At 38.9% G+C, this 25489-nt stretch overlaps 1 protein-coding gene across 1 annotated transcript in view; it reads right to left on the bottom strand.

Moving 5' to 3' along the window:
• Positions 1–25489, bottom strand: part of si:dkey-225n22.4 (collagen alpha-1(XXI) chain) — an 88056-nt gene that overhangs the window by 19819 nt on the left and 42748 nt on the right. Inside the window, exons 19-22 of the mRNA XM_034862405.1 lie at positions 17817–17870; positions 10071–10124; positions 3250–3303; positions 1218–1271 (exon numbers count right to left, since the gene is read on the bottom strand). Of these exons, the coding sequence (XP_034718296.1) occupies positions 1218–1271; positions 3250–3303; positions 10071–10124; positions 17817–17870 (216 nt within the window). The remainder of the gene's footprint in view (positions 1–1217; positions 1272–3249; positions 3304–10070; positions 10125–17816; positions 17871–25489) is intronic.

Raw genomic sequence — 25489 nt, forward strand, 5'->3', positions numbered from 1 at the left:
TCTCATTCAGAGTAGCCATAGTGTTGGTATAGGGGAAAGGAAGATCGGAGGGAGGAAGGAAGAAAGCACCAAATTTTCATAGCATTGATTTTTTTGAGAGGGATGAGACTGGGGTAGCGGACTGGATGTTGTGTAAAGTATAAAGTACTTGAAAGCAATACTTGAGTAAAAGTACAAGTATCTTACCAGAAAAAGATTTTTTTTTTCACGCTCTATGATGCCCCTTCACCCCACACAACCTTCTGTACGTACAGTATGTAAGTATTACTGTAAACATGATGGAAGCTGATTAAAAACCTGTTGCTTATTTATTCACGGGCTTAACAAGCATGACGTGGGAAGGACTCTGCCAGCCAGTGCTGTGCCACAGTGCAGTGTTTACCTTCATTGATTCACTTGAAAACAACAGCAGGCTGCTACAGTATAGCCACAAAGACCTCTACACACATCAGACTGCTTGGTTAAAACTCAAAATTTCTTTGTTCTCGTCTGAGATGGATAAGATTCAGTGTTTCAATATATTCACTGTATAATTCTGCTCAAAGCCTAATCCAGACAGAACACCACACTGAATGTCAGTCTGCATGCACATTTTTTCTGCTTAAACTTGTTGAAAAAGAGCAGCTAATATAGGTAGTGAGATCAACAAATGTGCGAACTGCCGAGACAGAAACCAATGACAATGACAGTAAAATGCAACACACTCTCACATGGTTTCACTCATCTACCAAAATTCATTTGAATATTTTGAAATGGTTCTCATGGCAAATATTGATGTATGTGATTAATTTAAAGTAATTATTTACCAAGCATGTAATTATTTGTATTGACTGTGGGCAATAATAATTCTCAGATAGGTATTAGTTAATCAGTAAGCTATAGAAGTGTCTGTACATGGACTTTTTCACTTTGGATGGAGCCAAGCTAGCCATTCCCCCTGCTAGTTAGCTAGGCTAACCACTGTTTGTCCTCACTTTAACTCTTAAAAACAGACATTTTGGTCAATAAAACAATCATCTAGCAACACTAGGTATGATGTAAATGCCTACAATTATCTGATATAGAATAAATAAAATATGCATTACACACAATACAGTCTACAGATGCAGATAAGAAGACCCCCCCAAAAAATCAGGAGGATGCTGCATTAGAAAGCAGTGAAGATGGAGGTTAAAGGAAAAAATGTAATCTAGACAATAATCTCCGGCTCTACTCACCTTCTGGCCTGGTGGACCAATAGGACCAGTGACCCCTTGGTCTCCAGACTTCCCCTTAATAAAACACACAGACACGCACACCACACTTGTCTAAAAATACTTTGGGGGCATTCTGTTAAATACAATAATTCATAAACACAAATCATCTGGCTCTATTTAAACCATTACAAATACCAGCACACAGATCAGTGAGAGCGAATCAGTGTGTGGTTGCATGCTGTGCAGAGGGCAGCATGCACACAATGTTGTCTGAAGTGGAATCACAGCATGTGGTGATTAATCACTATGCCATTAGCCAGTCACACTGCTGGTGTCTTCGTTGTTAAACAGCTGTGCCAGGCACACAAGTTTTGTCAGTGGTGCTTCATGAAAATGTAAATTATCTGCTGTGTCATTTCAGACAGAGAAGGTTAGAAGGACAATATAAAAGCAGAATTGCGTTTTTTGCATTTCCTTTTTTTTGTGAATCATGCAAAATAGACTGCATCCACACCACTATGTTTTTGTTTAAAAACGCCTATCTTTTACTTTTCTTTATTTTTTTTATTTTTTTTGGGGGCATTGTAGGCCTTTGTTTGACAGGACAGGTGAAGACATGAAGGGGGGTGATGATGTGCAGCAAAGGGCCACTGGCTGAAACGATTCACGATGTAAATAGACTAGGGTGCAGACTTTGCGTGAGCTTTGATATTATAGCATCAGTATGTATTTGAATGAGGTTCCGCAGTCAGAATTTTAAAATAATAAACAACAGAAAGTTTCACTTCAGCTGCAACTATCTTGGTAGTTTTCAGAAATGCCTCAACGGCGCTCTCCTCTTTACAAAACTGGGTTGTCCCCAACGTGAGGGTGCCCCCCATATGAGATAGACATTGTGACTGGCCAACCCAGGCTTGGCTGGCTCAAAATCTGTCTGAACGAGAGGGGGAGCAGACATATCTGCCAGAACAAATAAACATAACATAGCAGATTTGTCTGGTTCCCAGGCTATTGTCCACCTTCAATTAAAACCAGGTAAACCTGAATGAGAATAAATTGTCATTTGCAACGGTGACCTGACCAAGACAAAGCAAAAACGTACGAGAAAACATAAAGACACACATTAAATACGCAAAATACATTTCACTTTGTAAACCACTAACATACACAAAAAAAGATATGAAACACAATAAGGGAAAGGGAAAAAGCCAAAACGCACAATATGAGCACTTTCAGCACTGCCTGACAGCTGGTTCCCAAACCTGTGTTAGGGTGTGTTAAATCAGAAGTGTTATTTAATTATTTGTGTTTGTTAACTGACTGATCGATTTACCGAATTGTCAGGTGCATATTCTTGCAAGCGCTCATTCTCTGCACACTGTCAAAGACCACATGTTCACGTCTATATGAAACTCTGATCGTATACTCATTCTCCTGCCATCTTTCTGTCATGCATGCTGTGCCCTGATTATACAAATTCCAAAGGGACAGGAAATCTGCATTTCAAGGTCAGAGAAATGTGAAAATGCCCCCTGTGCTAGTCTTTGCAGAAAGGGTCACTCCACTGACTTTACAGATAAGGATTAGTCTACTTAGTATTTTTGCAGTTTTTGACTAAAAGTCAGGATATTACAGTCTCTGCTTTTCTGATTTTGACTGTTCTTGTACACTTGTGTCTTGCAAATCCCCCGACCTTACAAAAGATGGCAATAAGTAATCACTGGAGTACCCTTTAAATCTCTAACTAACCACCTACTTATGTAAAATACTGTTAACCTCCCTTTGCATGAATGTCTATAAGAGTCAAACTTGAACTGAGAAATATAGTGTACACACATCAACCAGTCCAAATACGAAGCGTCCTTGGCAGAATAGCATTTATCACATATTTCGAAACAGTAGCCTCCCTCTCAGCAAAATGCAGTTCTCTCTGCGGGAACATCAACATAACAGGGAGGGAGGGTAAGCATTGGAACAGGCTGAGAACAGCCGAGCGGCTGGGGAGCAGCAGGACATTAACATAATAACTAATTATAACGTTCAACGCACAGACCTTGGGACCATCTCGGCCAATCTCTCCGGGCAGTCCCCGAGGGCCCTGGGTTCCCTGGATGGAGAGGAATATTGGGGGAGGGAAAGGAAAGGAGAGGGAGGGCAGGAAAGGGACAAGGGAGGAAAGGAATGAGAGGGAGAGAGAATATGAGATGAAAGAGACAGGAACGATGCTTTGGGCTGAATGTGACGTGAGTGCGTGACGGCTTAGTCAGGAGGCACTGAGGGAGAAATGAGATGGCTCAGGCACACATGCTCACACGCACACACACACGCACACACACAGAAATTCATGCACGCCCACATTTTGAGCACGCAAACACACACCAGTTTGCCTATTCAACAGAGCATTCTGCTGTATCAAGAGCCCAGCTCTATCTTCCCACATGCCTTCCCCAGAGAAACACACACACTCACACAAATAAATATACTTTCCAGGAATCAGTTTGACTATGAGAGCAAAAAGGTAACATGACTTATCGATAAAAAAGCCAAACCATAAAGTCATTATCAATGTATTGTTGTTGCCCAAAATGTGTTGTTTATTTTGTTGATTCATCTCCTAGAATGCCCCTAATATGAAGACCAATTAATCCCAATTCTAAATTGCACAAACAAATGTGTGTTTCAGTCGTGTATGCACATCCCAATATTATATCAGGGTCATCCGCAAAAACTCTATTACATTAAGAAAAAAGGCACCCAAACATTATATAGAGGTCTTCACCTAATTCAAACCAGGTGTGAATCTTAGTTGAATGCCTTTCATCACCCTTCCACTGAATAGACCTTTCAGGCTTTTCATTCCCACATGCCACACCACATGATCACATTGTAAAGATGGCAAATTTAACACTACAAATTCTTTTAACTCTGCAAATTCTTTCTTTCTTTCTTTTCTTTTATGCAGGTTTGCCTTATAAAGTCGTTCTGGGAGGGGCTGGGTAATACGAAAATGTAGAACAATAGGTTAAACAGTTTTTGCAGCAATTTTTATATTATTTTGGTGCTTGAGGTTGTTTAAGCACATATACGTACAAACACATATATCTATATATATATCTATATATATCAATATCATATTTATATTTTAAAATATTATTATAATTATATATTTATATAATATATATTTATATTTATGCACATATAAAAATATAACTAGGAATGTCAGCACTCACGTTTATATACATGGTATGGTATTTTCCACATTTAAGTGTATTTTTTTTTTTTAGTTTGCCTCACCTTCTTCCCCCCAGTATTGGTAGTATGTGCTAATTTTTTGCCAAACGTTTTTTTTTTTTTAGAGTTTTTTGCCTTAGTTTGAAATATTTCTTTTGTATTTTGTTTATTTGTATATTTTGTTGTTGTTTTGTATTATTTTTGGTGTTATTTTGTTAATAAATACTGTTTTTCATAAGTTGCTGCAGAGTGTCAGTCACATCAGTCAAAATATGCGGCATGAAGAAGAAAAAAAACATATAAGTTGCACTGGACTATAAGTCGCAAGACAGACAAACATTTAACACAGAAGAACAGGCTGAAGACGGTAGGTGTCCGGTATGCACACAAAACAACTACCAGGGCGTGGAGACATAACTGCACCACTGACAAGCCTCTCCCGGCACCCCGTTGTTCAAGCACCCATCTGTGGACCCGTCCTCCACCTCGGGCCATCATACTTTCAGCCCGAGATTAGCTTCTGTTGTTTTCTTAATAATTAATAAAGTTTCTGACTTACCCCAAACTTTCTTTCTGCTGCTCAATTACAGTCTTCAGCCGCATATTTTACTACCTGCAGTTTGTTATCTGCCAAATAGGATTTTCTTTTTCAGTTGTATTTAGGAGCAGCAATAAAGTTGTCACAAGCATAGAGCGCCCTCTTGTGTCTGTAGACGGTAATGTTTACAGTGTGAATTCACATACAAAAACATGTTTAATTATATATATTTTCATATATAAGTTGATATATCTTTTGATAGATACAGTAAATCGCAGGAACAGCCAAAATATGAAAAAGTGTGACTTATAGTCCGGTATATTAAAAGTTTTGCTCTTAAAAAGCCTCCTCTCCAGTCTTCAATCGTGACACCACTGTTTGGGGGAGGAGTTTGGTGAAAGGTCAATGTTGGTATTTTAAATTTTTCCAAAATTGTCTTAGTAAGATGGAATTAATAGATTTATTTTATTTGTTGCATCAGTGTATTCAGAGGGTCTTGTTTCTTTGAGGTATTTGATTGCAATGTATTGATTTATATTTTACTGATATTGAATTTAACAGGAGATCAGGGCATTGGCATATTTTTATCTATAAGGCCATGCTAGGTCTGTTGCCATCGTACATCAGTAGTTTAATCACATGGAGAAGTGTTGGTTCCTATTCATTGCGATCAGATAATCACTTTCTGCTCTTTTTGCCCGTACAAATCTTGGAAAAAGGGCTTTTGTCTACTCCGCTCCTTCTGCATGGAACTCTTTGCAAAAAGACTTGAAATTATCTGAACTTATTTCCTTAAATGCTTTTAAATCCAGATTGAGAGAAACTGAAATGACCTGTTTACATTGTAAATCTTTTTAACTGTCTGTGTTGTATAACCTTTATAAATGTAATTGATTGTGTTTTGCCTCTTGGCCAGGACTCCCTTGAAAAAGAGGTTTTTAACCTCAACGGGACTTTCCTGGTTAAATAAAGGTTAAATAAAATAAAAATATGGAGGTGTGTGTTGTACACGTTGGCGTAATTGATGGCTCAACCAGGGGTTCACAGTTGGGTCGAACCAGGTGTATATAGACGCTCTTGGTCACATGTTACATATGTGTAATTTAGAAACTTTGAAAGGTTTCAAAGAATAAGGGTTGAAATATATGCATGGACATTTTCATCTGAATATACACAAGTTAAAGCAATAAGACACAATTTACAATACAATACAACGTCATGTCTGTTAACCATGAGTATGTACGTATGAAAGGCCTAACTTGATTGGTGGTGGCTGGGCCAGCTAACAATTAGTTGGACATATATGTATGGTTATTAATTGTGGTTGCCTAGATACAAGGGGTAGCTCATCCACCTCCTCTTCCTGACTCTATATGTCTGTGTCCTAATGGGTTTCAGATAAGATACCCACTGCAGGCATGATGTTATAGCAGTGTTCTGTTCTACTGACAGGAATAGAAAGAGGGGGTTGAAGACAAATATATGAAGCTTGTGGTTATGGAAAGATAGTTTCGCGTTGCCAGACCCTCCTCCAAGGCGCGCTAAAGGAGAGTCTGGCTGCTCCACATAGCTTTCGGGGATGGGAGCAAAACATGCTCTGGTTTAATGGCATTTTTTTTTTAAACCAATCAGGCGGTGGTAAACTTCATACAGAGCCGCTGCAAAAAGTCAGATTAGACAGATAGTCTAGCTAGCTGTCTGGATTTACCCTGCAGAGATCTGAGGACAAAAAAAGTGGAAGGAAATGGAAAATACATGGAGACGGCAGAAAGTCCTTCAGTATCGGAGCAATCCTGGAAGTGGAACGTGAAAAGGTGACCTCTGTGCACTTAGATCTTTGCAGCAGGGTATACCGGCTTTTAACTGTTGTTTTTATCAAGGCTTTATGTGGCAAAAAGAAAATGTGAGCCAAATGCACTCTAAAAAATACCTAATTTAAATCAATTTTCAATCCAAATGAGGATCCTATTCATGTTAGATCAATATACAGAACATATACAAATCAGGTTTCATATGTTGATTCGTGGCCATCCAAATGTGTCCTTTAAAGATAAAATGAACTGAAAGAATCAACGTTGATAACTTGTTGCTTATAATAATTTAAAATAAATGACACTAAAAATTTGAATTAAACAAATCGAAATAGTTTTTTTTTTTAGTAACGTAAGCGTTTGCTACTATTAGAATGCTCAGGGTGAGTAGAGAGGGACTTTGGATTCTATGGTTTAGTTAGCGGCTAGTAAACACATTATTATTGATCTGTGATATCGTCGGAGTCTTGATTTATTTCTACAGTCTATGGTACCTTTGGAGTTTGTCATGAGAGTGCTTCCAACGTATTTAGTTGCTAGCCCTTTCCCTAGGTTGGATTGTTTGGGATCTAGCTTGGCTCTGTGTCTCATTTTCAAGTAATGCCTCATATTATTCAAATTTTCATGTTCATAATTCTATTTAGAGGTTTTATCAGAATAAGTTTACTTGGTTTAATTTTCAACTGCACATTGATACAGCTCCTCCTTTCACCCTGCGTGTTGAGCTTTCTGTTTTAGCTTCAGAGTGAGGCATCACACTGGCACATGCACTTGCACACAGTTGCACATGAATAGTAGCTAGGAGAGCAAGAAGACGGAGAGTATGAGGGAGCGCAGCTAGGCATCTTTGTAACGTGTGTTACAAAGTGACACATGTTTGTCATGGAAGTAAAGGCTGGACTACAATGGAGCTGTTTGGAGCAGTGGTGAACAGTGTTTTCTGTTGGAGATGGTAAGTGCCTCTGGGGGGGACTTTGGGCTTTTTCCTTTTATAAATCTATTACATGCACAAAAAAGATATACAGCACAATAAAACTAAGGTGAAAAGCCAAAAAGCATAATATGAGCACTGTAATGTATGTTAAAGTAAATGCCTTTCCGTTCAATGTCCTCTCAACTGTCTGTGATGTCACACTTTGACCACGAGAGGGCGGCAGAGATACAGACATGTAGTCCAATGATCACCATGGAGGTCTGTGTATTCACAGTGCTCTGCTGTAATTGCCTCTGACCGTGTGTAATCTTGTTTACCAGGGGGGGGGGGGGGGCCTGACTGTGTGTACAGCCGCAAACCCACACACACTCATCTGACTTCTAGTTCTAAATTAACAGCCACTCACTGCCTTAATGGCATTGCAAAGTAAATCGAATGGTCTCATATGGCGCCTGGGCTAAATTAATGATCTCATTATGAGCCCACTGCAGAGACAGTAATGTGAATTGTAGACTAGGGGATCAGACTTAAGATGGCAGTCTGAGAGCTTAGGGACCGTCTCCAAAAAATATGTTGAAAAAAATGTGTATGTATGTTTGCATCTCTTTTCTGTGTTGTAGTTTGTAGACGGTCCCGAAGCACTCCTTGCAGTATCAACACAGGAACTTAACACAGCTGAATTAGCACAACCTTCATGCAGTTCTGTCATATCTACAGCAGTCAGATTCACTGTGTTCACTCAGACGGAATCACTACACATGGGTAGGCACTTGTAATGACGTTTTGAACATGTTAAGAGGCGGAAAAACATGTTTAAAACTTTCCCTGTTTAAGCCTGTTGGGTGCTAAGTCTCGCAGGAGGATAACATGGTGTAGACAGCACAGATTGGTTTCATTTATCTCTCCACTGACAGCACTCCAAATTTATAAACAACAGAGTCACGTGTTGGAATCGACTGGAATTGTCCTTTAAATGTGGGCGAGGGATTCTTTTACGTTTTTTTCCCAGTTTGAAATACCAAATTCCAAGTGTACTGCACCAGTGAGAGACATGTGCTACCTTCCTCCAAAGAGCTTCACTGTGCAGGAGTAAAGGCCTCAATATGCTTGAAACGAACTAGGTCGCAGAATGTATTTAATAGACTTAATAGGCCGTGTCTAAGAGCCAAAGTGCTTGTTACAAATGCTCACACATGAAGGTGAGGCAAAAAGCCTGCCATCCCAGTCTTCTTCTGACTGCATTCCACTGCCTCCCCAGTCTTTCTTTTCAAGGGTTCTGTGTTTTGCACACATCTACTATATTTTTAGGCTTTAACAAAGAATTGTGCAGATACAGGTAATGTCAAAATCTTTCTGACAGCTTTTCCCTACGTCATGGTGTTCATTCTGTTGTATATCCAAAATGTGACAGAAGTAACTGTATGATTTTTTTAACCCTTGTGTTGTCTTTGGGTCAAATTTGACCCCTTTAAAAAATGTATATCAGAAATATGGCATTCTTTTTAACCAAATTAACACAAAAAAGGACCGATTCTATGCAACGCTTTTTGCAAATACAATTAATCACCTTCATTGAATTTCAGGTGTAAATTGAAATGGTTTCAAATCAGCATCCGGACACAACTCATCCACTCCACACAACAACTATTAGTCAAATATTTCATAATTTCTGCTTTTTTAAACTCAAATATTAGGTATAATTCTAAACAAATGAATGTTATTGACCATGGATTCCAAAAAGTAGTGTAAAACTAGTAGCAGTAAGATGGTGGTAATGAAATCAAAAAAATTAATAATGCATTGAAAATGTCAAATGTGTTGACCCAGGAGGACAACGCAAGAGTTCAAGAGAGACATTGAAAGAAAAGTTCAAGCTGTGCTTCATTTTAACACCTTTGCACACATGGCCACTTGTTGCAATAAGTGGGCTTTCATAAAGTTATAAACACTAAAATCAACCAGGAAAACTTTGACGGCATCGCCCACCACTGGCCCAACCCCCCATTTATCAATAACACAAACAAAATCAATTTTTTTTTAACAAAATTATGTTTCAGTTAAGTTTAAGTATTTGGGAAAGACTTAACGGAAACCTGACCACTAGATGACATTAGACAAATGCTCATTATTGACAATAAAGTGTAGGTTTAAAGCTGTTATGGGTTTTATATTAATAAACAGATGCTGAAAGATAACATCATATACTTGTAGTCGTGACTTCTCCTCAATAGAATAACAGGTGACGGGAACCCATGCAGCAATTGTGTTGGCTGAAACAAATGAGGTACCAATACTGGGAATCATCACTGAATCATTTCAGTATGTTGAAGAAAACTTAAGAGTGATGATGTTGTACCAACCAGAGTGCCAGTTAGTCCAGGTGGTCCTTGGGGCCCAGGCAAGCCTCTCTCGCCCTAAAGATACATTCAAGAACAAAAAATAAATAACTAAAGGGAATTAATTTGATTCACCATTCAACCATTCTGACAAGTTCCTTTCCTTCAGATCACATTTTAACTGAGGTCCCTTTGGACCAGCTACGCCAGGAGGTTTGACAAAAATGATGTGATATTGTGTCAAGTTTTCAGCCCAGTTAAATGTACTTTATTCTGAATATTTAATTGCACAGATTGTCAGATGCTGTAAAATGGGTTAGGGTTAGGGGGTTTACTGTATGTAAACAGTGAAAAGAAACATATTTTTATTGGTTTTTTTAATGCCTTTGCACTGGTCCAATTTTTCCTGCCAAGTCAAAAAATATTTTACTGCAAGTATAGACGGCGCTACAGAGCACACATTCTGATGGCTCACAGATTTTGGCGTAACACAGAAAAAGCCTATGTTAGTGAGTATGCAGGTGGCAGATGTCTTTATATAGGCCTAATTGTATTTTTATTTGATTTCATAAGTTATCGGCTGTAGTTATGGCAGATACTGGGGCAGGGCCCTTACATAAAAAGGAAATAAAGGAAGAACAACGGAAAGTGAAAGACGACTGGCTAAACCTGATTCACACTCGAGTCACACTCGGGCAAGCTTTCAACAAATGGAGACAGTTACGGGATTGTAAATGATTTAACACCGACTCCCAATTGGTCCTTAGGTATGTATTGTCTATTTCATTCATAAAATAACTTGAGATTGAGCGATGTGGTTGTCCAAAGGAGCCAGGGGAAGCAACACAAATTGAAAGTTACACTAACTTTCAAGTGTGTTTATTAATTTATAGAGAAGATAATCACACTACAGCAAATAATACAGGTGCAAATCTGAACTGACACAGTGAGGTTTATCATCAATAAACTAAACATAAACATGACAGGGCTGTAACATGCGATGGTTGGAACAGTAGATCAACATAAAAGATCCTTAAGATTCACCTGTGGTCCAAAAGTTAACCTATCCCGGAGTTGACCTGATGAGAAAAGCATTTCAAATAAAACTAAGCAAAGACAAGCAGACGTGTACTAAATAAATCGAAATACTCATTTGTTGATGGTTGATATACACGGAGAGCATGCCTCCAATGCATTCCTCCCTTCTAAGAACCCCATAAAAGATCTCCACATATTTTCAAAGACGAGATATTTACCCTTTAACGTAAACGTGAGTTTTTCCAGTGCAAGACCGTCTGACAGTCCTGTACGCAAGATATTAACACTTGGTTTGATAGTGGATTTACAAGATTTAGCTATGGTGTATTTAATTTGTTAAATGCAGAAAGTAATGATAGATTTGTTTGCCTTAGTGAGGTTATGATTCACAGGAAAAATGCCAAAGATGCACAGCTAGGCGTCTAATAATAGCCTTATACCTGTGACATGTAAAATCATATCCATCACTTCACCCCAAAAAGCTAGGATTTTTGGGCAGTCCCATAGGCAATGATACAATGTGCCCTTTCTACTACATTTGCAGCGTGTATCGGGATTATTGGGGCTGAATTTATTTAACTAAATTGGTGTTACATAACTCATTATTTACTTATACTGGAGTAATGTGAAATGTGTATTTATTGTTTGTGTTTGAGATTATAAACAAATCTTCTGCCAGTCCTCAATTGAGATTGCAGAGTTTAAATCCTCACACAATGCGAATCTCTTACTCTCTGAGGAGACCGTTGATCCCCCCACGATTATTGCATAGAATCTACAAATAGCCACTTTAACCTCGGAAACAGCAGTTGACAAAACAATCTCACTCATGATCAACCTACTAATGAAGACTCTGTTATCTACTCTCTCATTAAACTAATTTCCAACTGCAGCTGTTTTCAATTAAATTTGCTAGATTAGCTAGCGAACATAGTGGAGCATTTAGCCGCTAAAGAGATTTCCCCCAGGAGTTGGTGGAACCCAAAACCGAGCAAAAAAAGAAGGTGGATATTTTTGGCCGTTGTTTTTGCCAGGTGGCTGGAAACACAACTCTATATGAATACTAATGTAGCTCTGTGTCTTCTGTATGTGTACATAAGTAAATAAGCTTCATTTGCTAACACGTTTGGCATAACCACTGTTGTTACGTTGCCCCAAAGTAGCCAAAGAATGAATTGTCTGTTAAAGGTCCATCGTCCTACAGTTACCATTGACTAGAGGTTGCACACTTGTGAAAAATATATGCAACTGAGTGGGCTGTAAAACCAGGCTGATAGACAGACACGGAACCAAACAGTGTGGCCTTGTTTCTGTCACTGTTTATTGCATGTGCTTTTAAATGATTTAAAAACAATTTTTGGCAAAACATCCAAATAGTTTTAAATTGCTGGTGTTTCTTTTTATATCTTGATTTTTGAATATGAAATCCTCTTCAAACTGCTTGTAGGGAACATCCAAATATGTGGACCAATGTAAGAGAAGTGTCTTTTACTATTTTTTTGTCGTGTCTATTGGATTCCCACAACTTTGGAAACTGTCTTTAAACACAGGAGATGGTGCTGATATAAGTTCATTAAGTAAATATGAATGGGGGTTACATTATGCTATGTCCTGTCATGTCATGCATCAGCTAACAGATGTGAGATAATGATCTAGGAACAGGTAAAGGCTTTGGAAAAGTGGCTTCCTCCCTGTCATACAAATCCAAATAGATCATACTGGAATAGATCAAAGTGCTTTGGATTCCGACTATGTGAACCGGCACTGATGGTTCCACTACAGATAAGCTTGGCGTGTGTGTGTATGTGCAATAAAGTAAAATTATTGACACGCTCTGGATTCAAAGTAGTCTGCTAGATCCGGATATCAGTGGGTGTCTGACACGGTGGCTTTACCTCAGTAACAACATCAGGGCTTTTTCTCACATCACAACAACTTCCTGTGTACTCTGTCTTCCTCCTTGAGTGTGTTTGTCAAAGATAACAGTCAGTGTCACATTTCAATCTCAGAAAAGCCAAACAGACAATTTTAGTTCAATTCAATTGCTTTGTTAGATCATGGCACAAGGGGATGTGGAATGAATATTAGACTGCAGTGTGGATTGACTGTGATTACAACTAAACTAGTAACACTGATTCAAGTTCCGTGGGTTTTTAGGTTCCAAAGAGAAGGTCTTTGGTGGTGATTGTGATAAGGATTTTTTTCTCCTTTTTTTTGCGATCAAATTTTTGTATTTGATGGTGATAGTGATTGAAATATGAGATGCATCCATTTCTCTGGAGAAAAAAAGAGCACCGATCAGGGTGATAACAAATAATTCCCATTAGAGTGACGCGGGCCCTGCATCATAACATTTGTCTTAGTCATCCATCTCTCATCAGCATTGGGATATATGATCTGTCTTTATCGAGACAGTGTCATACCTTCACCCTGAGGTGAGCGGAGGGCAGAACAGGAGAGAGTCGGACGATAGACAAACAGAGACCAGATCAATTCCAGACTAATGTCATAAATACTGTATGAACAGTAACACCAAATGTCATCAACAGAACAACAGAACCCAACCAAGCCCAAAGTATTCAGTCCTACATGTTGTAGAGTCAGTCTAACAAGCTTTAAAAGTGTATCATTCTTTGCTGCTTACAAGCTTTTCTGAATTCCAGTGTCCATTTGGCACACCATTGTTAAATGTAGCTAAGCTTGCTACTATGTTCCCGGGATCAGGCTTTTGCTGTTGCTGCCCCGAGACTCTGGAACAAGTTGCCCCCTGATATTAGGACGATTACAGATCTAGCTCTTTTTGGGGTTGAAACCCAAAACCTGTTTGTTTAGAACAGCGTTTAATATGTAGCAGTGGTATGACAATTTCCCTCTCGTGTTTCTATGTGACCTTTTCTGATTTTACTGTTTTCTATGTTTCATTCTTTTATTGTGCGACATGTTGTTTTACTCTTGGTTTCTGATTTGAAGCACTTTGAATACCTGCTGGTTACTGTAAAGTGCTATATAAATAAACGTTGATTGATTGATGTTATTGAACTTGAAACAAGCTTATATATAGTGGCATTGAGAAGGGTTCTTATGTTCTTGCGAAAAATTATGGTGCTCGTAGCTTAATGAGGTGTTTAACAAATTGTGTAGCTAGCTAGCTTGGTCACTAACCAGATCATAAGTTACACCAACTGCTTGTTATAAAGTCAATATGGTATCTTCTTTCTATTGGGACTGTCTGGGGCGCTAGTGGTGGAATGTAACTTAGGACATTTCTAAGTATTTCTATTTTATTGCAGCCCAGTCTCATGGCAGTTCGTGGAATGGTCATGTTATTTAATCGATTGATTCATGCACAGGTCACGTTAATGTTGTTATTTTCAAATGTCGTTTACAAATATTTGACGCAGTGCATTTCAATGGGAAGCCTATTTCATGATCACATAAAAATTACAGTAGCGAGAAGTGTTGAAAAGTGGACTTTCTTTGCAGGGAGGTTGGTTGGGGGTAGATGGGTCACACAACAAGACTTTCACCCCGGAGACCGGGGATCGTGTCCCGTGTGTTGCAGTTCCTTTCTGCGTTATTCTCTTACTAATAACAACCGTCCCGTTGTTGTGACGGTTCCTTTCCACCTTCTTTATACCCAAACCACAACCGTCCCATTGTTCATGGCATTTCGTAAAATGGTCACGTTTGGAAATTATGACATTTACACGTAATAAACAAGAAAATCGTGACGTGTACACAAATTAATGAATCAAAATAATCAAAACAACACTGATAAAAAGTGATGAAAACATGACTGCATCACTAATTGTAGTTTAGTAATATAACATAGATCTACATGATTGTGAAATGGGCCATTCTGCATAATGAGTACTTTTATTTTCGGTACTTTGAGTATATTTTGACACTTCTGTGCTTTTAGTTCAGAAAAATCTTGAATCCATAAATAAAAGTATTGTTACTTTTAACTTAAGTAAAAGCTTTGGACACTTTTTCTACACCGCAGTTGGTCTTATTCCTTCAAAGGGCTGCACTGTCCAGATAGTTGGAAATTGGGCAATGGCAAATAAGTTCACTTAGAGTTCAGCAAATTTTGCATAACATAGCACGTTAACTTCACCTCTACGAGTGGATCCGCAGGTTTTCATGATGCAATCAAAATGAATGAATGATGAAGCCACTCCATATTTATATTGATGCATTGGTTTGACCAGACAGCATTTTATTTTAATATTTGAATTCTGAGAGTGAATTTTTGAAGGCTATTGTGCCCTTAAAAAACACCTAGATGGAATGAAAAAGTACTGTCCTCAATGCACTGCTGGATTTAAACTTTTGATTGTCTAACTTGCAGGGAGTGGATGAGTGAACAAGGGAGTAATTGTAAACACAGTAACTGTTTTAAATGCTGACTGGGCCTCTAGTCTGACATTTCAATAAATTGCCTACACTTTTTTTTCATCTAATCTAAAACCAGATTAGAAGATCCCATAGCGGCAGTGCACACCTTGTTTTCCAAAAGAAGTGAACGAAAACAAGATTGAGTCAATCTGGACATTACAGGTGTGTACTGGAGCTCTTGTGGTTATATTGCTGCTTTGTTCCTCCCTCAGCCTGGCACATTGAGGGATGACTGGGCTTAAAGGTGTCATTTATCAATGCCTCTGTGCATTTAGGACAAAGATAGGACATGTTAACCCTAGCTTAGCACAACATGTAGCACACAAAAAGCCCCTAGCTTTGTTTCTAAAAATTACAAATAAAAGGGTGTGATTGGTATAGATACAAATAAATATACTTTACTGATCTGAGCATCCCTTGCCATCATATCATTCCATGTAGTATGCCAGACAGTAAATTTGTCTGGCCATCCTCTGATATTTAACCCTTGTGTTGTCCTTGGGCCAAATCTGACCCATTTTAAAAAAGGAAAAGTGGGTTTCTTTCAAACAAATTTTCAGAAAAATTAAGTGGATTGTTCCGCACAACGCTCTTCACAAATAAAATAAATGATCAGCCCACTACTTTCTTTGAAGTTTGATGTTTTCTTCAATTTTGTAGCATTCAAAAAATGTTTGTTATGAAAGAATGTTGAAAAAAGTTACAAAAATGTCTGCAAAAGCTTCAAAAACGTGGGGGGGGAAGCCCTCAAAAACGTCCAAAAAAAATGGACTGAAACATTGGAAAAAGTGACAAAAGTTGCACGGTCGACCTGAAGACATCGAACGGGTTAAGTACATCAGCTCTAACACAGTTTGTAGAGAGGCAACAAATCCATGTTATAATACAGTATTACAATTTTTTTGTAATCATCCTTCATTCAGGGATGCATTTGTGACTATATGTCGGCATTGTTTGCCTGGTTGTGTCTACGTTTGATGATCAAACACACTGAAATGAACATAGAGACAGTTTAATGCAGCCTCTGTAACAAGGCCATAACAAGTGGGACAATGTCATATAGTAAAACAATTTACACTCATAAAACCTGCCTTCACAGTTTTTGTTCCCCAGCATTCCATGCAAACATCAGCTTGATTAGGAAGGGAGGGTTGTGTTTTGTGATGCAGTGGGGAGCTGCTCTGCACGCGATGCTGTCTGCTACTGTGGACATATGAGGGTCAGTGTGTGTTCACATGCACATGTAAACATGGGTGTCCACTGTATTTTGTACAGCGTGTGCAACCTAATGTAACTCCAGCCAAACTGGGTGTCTGAATATCAGTACTGAAAGCTGTGAAATTAGAAAAGACAGAAAAATCAAGTCCCCTAGTTTGTGTGCTCGTGCACATCTGTATGAGTGCTTTGCTTCAGACATTACCTTCTATAAAAGTCTGTGGTTGGGGCTTGCGGCAGCAATGAGTTAACCAGTCTGACACTTACAGACACAAGATGTGAAAGTGTGAATATTAAGAGTACATAAACATGGTATACCATTCATTCAATTATGATTTGAAATAGTTGTTCAGCCCCTTTAATATGACAGCAATTCAAATGGCATCTCATGGGCACAGTTATGGTATATGATAAATGTGGATTTTAAAACAAACATCCCAGGATATCCAGATACATCCTTGTTCTATGAAAAAAAGGGTCAAAGATTTTTTTCTATTAGATTTAACTGAATTCTTTGCAAAACAAAATAGTATGGATAGTTTGTTAGTCATAACGACCTAATAAGAAAGCATGGATTGCAAAAAAATAGAACATTTTGCCATTTGCAATTAATTTCACCAGTTAATGAAGCCTGACTGCTCATTGCCCTTGCATGTGTGTATGTGTGTGTGTGTGTGTGTGTGTGTGTGTGTGTGTGTGTGTGTGTGTGTGTGGGTAGGGAGTTTACTCAACACTGTGTAAAAGTGACAATGAATCCGTGCTCTCATGTTTCTGTCCTGATTACTCTTTCCTTGAAATCTGAAGGGGGCCATTTAAAAACCAGTTGCTTGTTACATCTACAGAATGCTGAGTTAACAGGAATTGTGTTTTGTAAGCAGTATGCCCCTGCATTCATCAGTAGCTATAACACTGAGTGAATTATGCTCTAACAGCCTATATAAAATACATTGATCTGTTATCATAATTTGTTTCTGACTTGTATTTGCTGCATATTCATTTCACAGAAGTGTTTTTGCTTCGATATTGAATAACTGAAGCCTTCAACAATTGAGAGATATAACACGTTTACATTGTAAAATCCCTTCATGCAACATTATGTAGTCAGTATCAACTCACCGGGGCGCCTTGAGCTCCAGCAGCTCCAGCAGCACCACTGACTCCCTTCTCTCCCTAAGAACACAAAACACATGCCCGTACCCTTTACTTTACAAGTGATGATGTGATGAGTTCTGCAGAATAGCGTTGGTCTTACAGTATCTGATCATTATCACTTATTTTCATAGTCCTGTGAAAGAACACACAACTGAATAGAGCATAAGATTAAAACTAGGGATGCATAGATATTTAAATGTTAGCTGATACAGAGTTTCTATGATATTCATATTTTTTAAATGGTAAAAAACAGATGTAATCGTTGAAATTATAAAAAGTTAGTCTTTACTTTAGTTGCAAAACATTTGTACTAGCCCATGAATCATAGATGTAACACATTTCTTCCCTCTAAGGTTACAGGGACACCATAAAAAACACAAAGTACTACAAATGTTAGTTTTAGTGTAAAACTTGATGAAAGTTCAGTTTGTGTGAAAAAATGTGTGGAACAATTTCTTTTATAGACATTGGTTCAGTAAAGATCATGTGAGGGACACCTGGGATGGCTCCAATTCCCAGCTTTTTTAAGCTTGTGCAGTCTCTAATTGGGACCATTTCTCATTTTAAATTTAAAACATAACGCAATCTTTGTGTTTGCTATTGTTAAAGGCGGTGGTTTTAACAAGTGTACACTATACAGAAACACACTTGTACAGTGGACTGCAGTGGTTTGAATTCATACACTGCATTACAAAGGTTGGTACTTTTGCTCTTTAACCTGGGAATCCTTCATATTGTATCATACTGTATGTAAGTCACACAGGAAAACTTAATTCCTCTGTGCTACTAGCATCTAAGGGAATGGTTTGGATGTGGCGTGTCGTGAGTTTATCTGTGGCAGTGATGCTGACGCATGAACACCAGGCGAGTCTTGTGGTCATAGATGTTGCAGTGAGGCGAGAGCTTGTTAAATCAAAAATGAACAACAGCAAACAAACACATTTTAAGCCACAAAACACAAGATGCCAAAATCCACTCCTTGGTTTTCCTTTAAGACCTATTTACTGGTTAACTATGTTTGTGGAAAGTATTACGATGCAAGTGGTATGTGAACATGTTCCAGTGTGTACCGCGGTGATACACATGTACAACAAGCTGTAAAATATATTCTGGTACTGCAAGCCATCCATTTGTTAAGTTACATGATATTCCCAGTATATAGCCTACAGTATACACAGAATACACAGCATACATGTATATGTTGTTGTGGTGTCCTAACATACACATCATCATATTTTCTCTTGCTTTTGTGAAATCACAAATTAAATTTTCATAAACACCAACTTTGGTTTCCAGTATATTTAAGCCATCTATTTAATATTGTAGTTTTTAAGTTTTTTTTGGGGGGGAGGTTCATGTCCTAACTAGGTGAGGTGACCAGAGCTAGTCTGGCTGAGCAGATACTGGGGACATTATGGATGCATTAAAATACAATTTGGTTATTGAAGAATGTCATCAATGATTGCAAATGGCTGTTATACTGTAATATGCATATTATTATTTTTTATTGCCCCAATAACCCCCAAGTCTACTGGCTCCTACTGATACTAGTGGTTCAATAGGATCTCATCTGAGTATAGGGTTATGGGTAGGGCAGCGCGACGGTGTATGTGGGATTGAGTCAAAATAAGCTGTGTGCTCATGGTAATGAAACAGACAGCACAGAACACATGATGACTTTCAGATCTTGTGAATTCAACTTAAATGTAGTCATGTATGTGAAACTCTGCAGGTCCCACACAACCATATGTCTCCTCTGAGGAAAACTCTTCACAGGATTCCCAAACTGTCTGTGCATCATGGCGGAGAGAGAACACATATAGTGAATGCGACTGGACATGATAATCAAAGCCTCTAACACAGCCAGCTATTATGTATGATAATGTATTCTTTCTGATACCATCATCCAACATCCAACATCCAAGGCCACGAAAGTACCAAAAGTGTATTTGGCACTGGCCCCGACACACTGGGCAGATTGCACATGACTGTGATCCGTCCTTGATTCGGAAAATAGAGCCAGATGTTAATTTGCTTCAACATTATGACCGCTTTCTGACCACGGGGGGCCACTTACAATTAAATTAAATTAAATTTGATTGTTTAATTAACTTGGTAAAAAAAAAAAATCCTGAAAATTCACAGTATGGATAAAAATAGGATTACGTCCTAATAGGTTTTGACAAGTAGGCAAAATAACTAAGACCTGCCAGCTGGAAGCTTGGTGGTTCGATCCCTGTCCCTGCAGTCAAAGTGTCCTTGGGCAACACACTGAACCGAGTTGCCCCCAATGCTGCGCCATCGGAGTGTGAATGTGTGTGAGTATTTAACTTATGAGCAGGTAACTCCTTGTACGGCAGCCTCGGCCACAGTGTATGAATGTGTGGGAATGGTAAAAGGTTCCTGTGCGATGTGAAAGCGCTTTGAGTAGTTGTGGAAACTAGAAAAGTGTTATTTACATTTCTTTGTCCGTGTTTATAGACTTGAAATATTTTTTAATTGGTTAATCTAAAACAAATGTCAGTGTTCTGCAGGCCTTCTAATACGACACCATGAGGTTTAAAGCACGTTCTTTGTGTTCTCTGCAGACACAGAGGTTACCAGATCCCACCAACATATATTTTAAGTGCAGAGCTCTGCATGTTGGCAGTAAGGAAACAACTGAATTAGCTCTCCACTGCGTCTGTTTTCTTTTGAAGTGTCTCGCTGCACTACGCACATAAACCCATAGACCTCATAATTACACAGCCAAGACGCCCACCACGGGCCAATAAATGACAAGATGACATACATTTACAAACGCCTAGAACAAGAGAAAATAGACAAGTGCACAGAGACCGGTTGAATCTGTGAGCAGACTAACCTGCTACTTCCCTCTACCACATGTTGTTAAAGATTAAAGACACTGCTTGACATCTCTGAGTCTAACCATACTTGAATGAATTCTGGTAGTGGAGCTAAAAGAAAAGTCCATAAAATATAAAGGAAGCTAGCAGAACAATACACTATCAAAATAGAGTCTATTCCTGAACAGGTTTTATGACAGAGGATCCAACTAAACTGTGTCTATAGAAATAGACACAGTTTAGTTGGATCTTACGGTCCCAATGTCAGAATCGAACCCTGGGCAACTGTGGTAAGCAGTGAGCTTAGCACATTGGGTTGCATTCTCAACCGGGCAAGCTGCCAAGGAGGCCCCATTAAGAGGATTTTAAAGGCGTCCAATTGGTGTGAGACCCCAGGGCAGACTTAGATCATGCTCAGTAGGGATTACTTTTCCCATGGGACCTGGGTACACCTTGGGTTCTGGGTCCTGGAGGAGCTGGAAGCTGTGGCTTGGGAGATGTTTCTGAGAAACATGTCCTTCTTCAAACATAGTGAGGTTTAGTGTATATGTCTGGGTTTGTGTGCGTACAGGGTATCAAACCATCAGGTAGCCGTGACTGACAAATACGGCACTAACAAAACTGTCAATTGATTTCTAAAATACTTGGTCTCAGACCTTTTGTTGGGGACAATGCACTGTGTCTTCTGCCTTCTGCAGCTTCCTCCGCCCTCTCTACCTCCTAATGTGCTAATCTTTTGGTATTGTTAGTTGAATTAATAACTGCTCAAAGATCAGAGCCTTCTCCATCAAATCTAGATAACTACTGTATATAACCCTTTGCAATGAATTTGTTGATGATAAAAGCAAATATCAACCAATTATATTATGTATGTAATTTATTGACCACTCAAGGCGTCCTTGAGAGTGCCTTTAAATAAAATGTATTATTATTACTGTTATTATTATATATTTCTCACCCCCATACTTGTTCTACCATGCTGCTTAACTGCCATATACTGACTTCAAGCTAAGCTGATTAATTCTAACCACACATTATGTCATTAACACATGTACCCTGTGTGTTAGGTGTGTATGTGTGTGTGTGTATAGGGGTGGGGGTCAGTATGTGTCGTGGGATGTTTCTCATTTCCCTCACTCTAAGCATTTACAGTTTACAGTACATAAGTAGCACAGCACCTCCTTATCTCCATGATTACTCACCTCATTAAATAGTCTTATGGATGATTGGACAACTATTACATGTCTTTAGTATAATGTATACTTCTGGAACTAGATTTCGTTTTGGGCATTCATTCTTAATTCTTAAAGTGAAAGACCTGTTTAATTTCAGCATAGAAAATGTTAGGTGTCACTTTGAGTACTGTAATCTTACGTAAAATCTACAGTGTGTTGTGTGTGTGTATTCAGGGGAGATAGCAAGGAGGGGAATGATAGACACAGTATGACCGGGTCCCACAAAATCAGGCATTTTGGGCTGCAACAATCTCAAAAGAAGGCTGTGAAATCCTGTAGGGACTGCAAAATGAAAATGAACGGTTGATTGAGAGCTAGCAATGAGGTTGCAAAAGAAAGTGGAAGTGTATAGTTCTTTAAAAATAAAAAGGAAACTTCTTTTGGGGAGAATATAACTACTCTGGGCTGAGTTTTCCTAGTAACCTTACCAAAAAGTATTACTATTACTGTTATATTAAATTAAATTAAAATATCTGGTGGATTTTAGACAAAAATGATAATTTGTGAATGAAATTTGACCATGCTGTCAGTTTCTTGTTGCTCTTTACAATGTTAGTTCATTTCCTGTCCTGACCTGGCACACACATTCATACGGTTTGGTAAAGTTGGCTGCTTTAACTAATCATTGCACTTACAATGACAAGCATAATGTCGTCTCATCTCCTGTTTACCAAATCAGTATTTTTTCAATAACCCTGTGACCCCCAGGGGGAATGGACATCTGTACTTGTTCTGTACAACTGATAATTTGAAGGTCTGATCGCCTGGAGATCTGTACCTTACTTATGTAGTTAGGAGGTCTAGAAACTTAAAGGTGCACTATGAGTTCTTGGAAGGTTTCAGCGCAATTTCCTTTTTATCTCATATTGTAGGCATCTCTCCTCGATCTGCTAGCTGCCCCCCCCCCCCTAAGTACACTGTGAAAAAGCCCGGTGTCTGGAGACAACACAGGGGTCGTAAACATCCAACAAACACTGGGCGGAAACAGCCTGTGCACCAAAATACATCAAACCACTCCAGCCAATCACCGACAAGGTAGTTGGGGGTGGGGCTGTGGGTCAGTGACAGTTAGTCAGTTAGGGATGACAGTTACGGAAACATGGGGGGAGGGGCGAGCTTTTACTTGGAACGTCAACAGAAGTCGCGTCATGCCCTGCAACTCATAGTGCATCTTTAACCAAATTACAAGCCCAGGGTTAAAAATAAACCCAGTGGCTGCAATCCGATTTGTATAATATTTACATTGTAAACACTAAACCATCTTTCCAAAGGTCTTGTCACAGGTAACAGTTACACTACTAGTAATTAAAGGGAAGGAATATGTAATATACAGTATATGTATCTCTCTTGACATTAAAACCTCACACAGCTGCATTTGAAAATCCATAATTGTGGGTGTAGAAAACCCAGTCCGTGATAATAAGAGACCTACACCTACCACAAAGCTGATCATCTTCAACTTGTTTCACTTGAGTGTGAAACATCAAATCCAAAATTGAAATTGAAAGTATGTATGTGTAGTATGTTGCTGAAAGAGAGCAGTATTATGTGTGTGGGAGTGTGTGATTAAAGACCATGCTGACAGCCTTGAGCCTTAGACAGTGTGTCTAAGTTAAGGCCTCATTAACGTTCAATGGAGCTGTCATGGATGGGTGGACAGAAATTATTTACAGTCAATGAAAGATGTTTCCTCAGGCGGTGACCACACTGCGAGCTAATTTGGTTCTCCACAGATAACATCTGGATTGCCCCCTCTGTACTTTACTATGCTTGGGTGTTCTCCACCTGGCAGTTGTATGGGAACAGGCTTAATGCTGGGCTTACACAGCCGTATATACAAGCCATATCCCAATGAGACACTTTTACAATGCTGTCACAAGACATCTGTGATATTAAAAATAACACTTTAATGGCACTGCTGTCGCCAGGATTTTGCATACTGAAGTTGAGTCCAAATCTTCCCTAAAAAATCTTTGACTAGACACCAAAAAACATTTCTCAAATAAATTATTTCATTTAATTTATATTCTCCATGGTGATCTAAATGCTGTTTGAAATAATCAGCGTTAAATCCACTATATGGTGACTGGAGAATGTGAACTTCTCCTCAGGTGAGCCAAATCCCCAAATTTCCAAAAGCAATACTGAGGACATGACCTACATTTTAGTTTCTTTTAAACCAACAATTAAAATATGAATGCAGACCATAATTGTTAACTTGGCTGGAGAGGGAAAGCTTTGCGACAGCATTCAAACCTTATTGTTATTATATACCCATTTTTACCTTATTGAAAATGATGGGAAAACCTGAGGCATTTGATGTCACATTGGACTTCATGCCATAAAAGCCTGTGATTTTATCAAAACATTAGTCCCACATTGCCAGACCTTCCACCACAGCGCTGCAAAGGTGGGTCTGGCTAGTCCACACAGCCTACCGGGATGGGAAAATTATTAGCATCTTTAAACCAATCACAATCTGCATGGGTGGAGCTAAGTGCCGGATGGAAACCCGGTGCCACTTCAAAATAGTCTCGGCAAGGAACTTGTTTTGGTGAAACGTGTACGTTCAAAAGGTGTTTTAGCTGAGGCGGGCTCTAGCTCACCCATTAACAGCATTCGCCCCATTTAGGCTGAGTCCTGCAGCGGCCGAGGTTTGAGTCCAACCTGTAGCCCTTTCCTGCGTGTCATCTCCTGTTTCCTCTCTCTCACTTATGAAGGGAAAAGCCCCCAACACATAATCTTAAATAAAGTGCAACAGAAAACTAAGATTGGACAGATAGTCCAGCTAGCTGTCTGGATTTACCCTGCAGAGATCTCAGGAGCAATTAACCATAGTCCTCAGAAATCCACCAGAGTTTAGAATGCCAACACAAAGAAAGAGGAAGGTACTGGACATCCGGCTGAAAAGAAGGACATTCGTCAGAATTTCCAGGTGCAACTGATCAATCCATAAGTGGAACGTCGTGGATATAGACTCAAAATATCGACCATATGGCTTAGTAGGGAAAACACTTCTTGGGCCTTATGTAGGTTAAGCTGCCTACGACCATAAAAATGTGAAAACACAATCTTTTTTTATTGAGGGGATATGGACCTAAGTATCCACAAAGTCTTAGTATTGGCCCTAAAAGTATCAAGTGGTTTTGTTTTTATATAAAAAAGTGTCTTTAAACTTACAAAAAACTGTAAAATACAGAAATCAGTTGCAACACAAAAAAAATGAATTTCATATGGGACATTTATAAGGTGAATAATTCAAACTGGGCAATTAACAGAAGGCAAAATTCACTTTTTTGTGACCCTGTTGTTTAAAAAAGTAAATACTGAGAACAGTCAAAGAAATCCATGTCCAGCCCGGATCCAGATCAACATCAACAGACACACAGCTGTGGAAGTCTTTTACTAATTGTTCAGCATGTTGCTCTTTGATCGAGCCGTGTGATGATGAGTTTCTGCCTCTGTGGAATCAGCCTAAAAGACTAAGGCTGAATCCCGATCCTTCCCCTTACCCCTTCCCCTTACCCCTTCCCCTAGCTTGTGCGCGTTCACGCGG

The sequence above is a fragment of the Etheostoma cragini genome, chromosome 22 (genome assembly GCF_013103735.1).
Source record: "Etheostoma cragini isolate CJK2018 chromosome 22, CSU_Ecrag_1.0, whole genome shotgun sequence".
NCBI lineage: Eukaryota > Metazoa > Chordata > Actinopteri > Perciformes > Percidae > Etheostoma > Etheostoma cragini.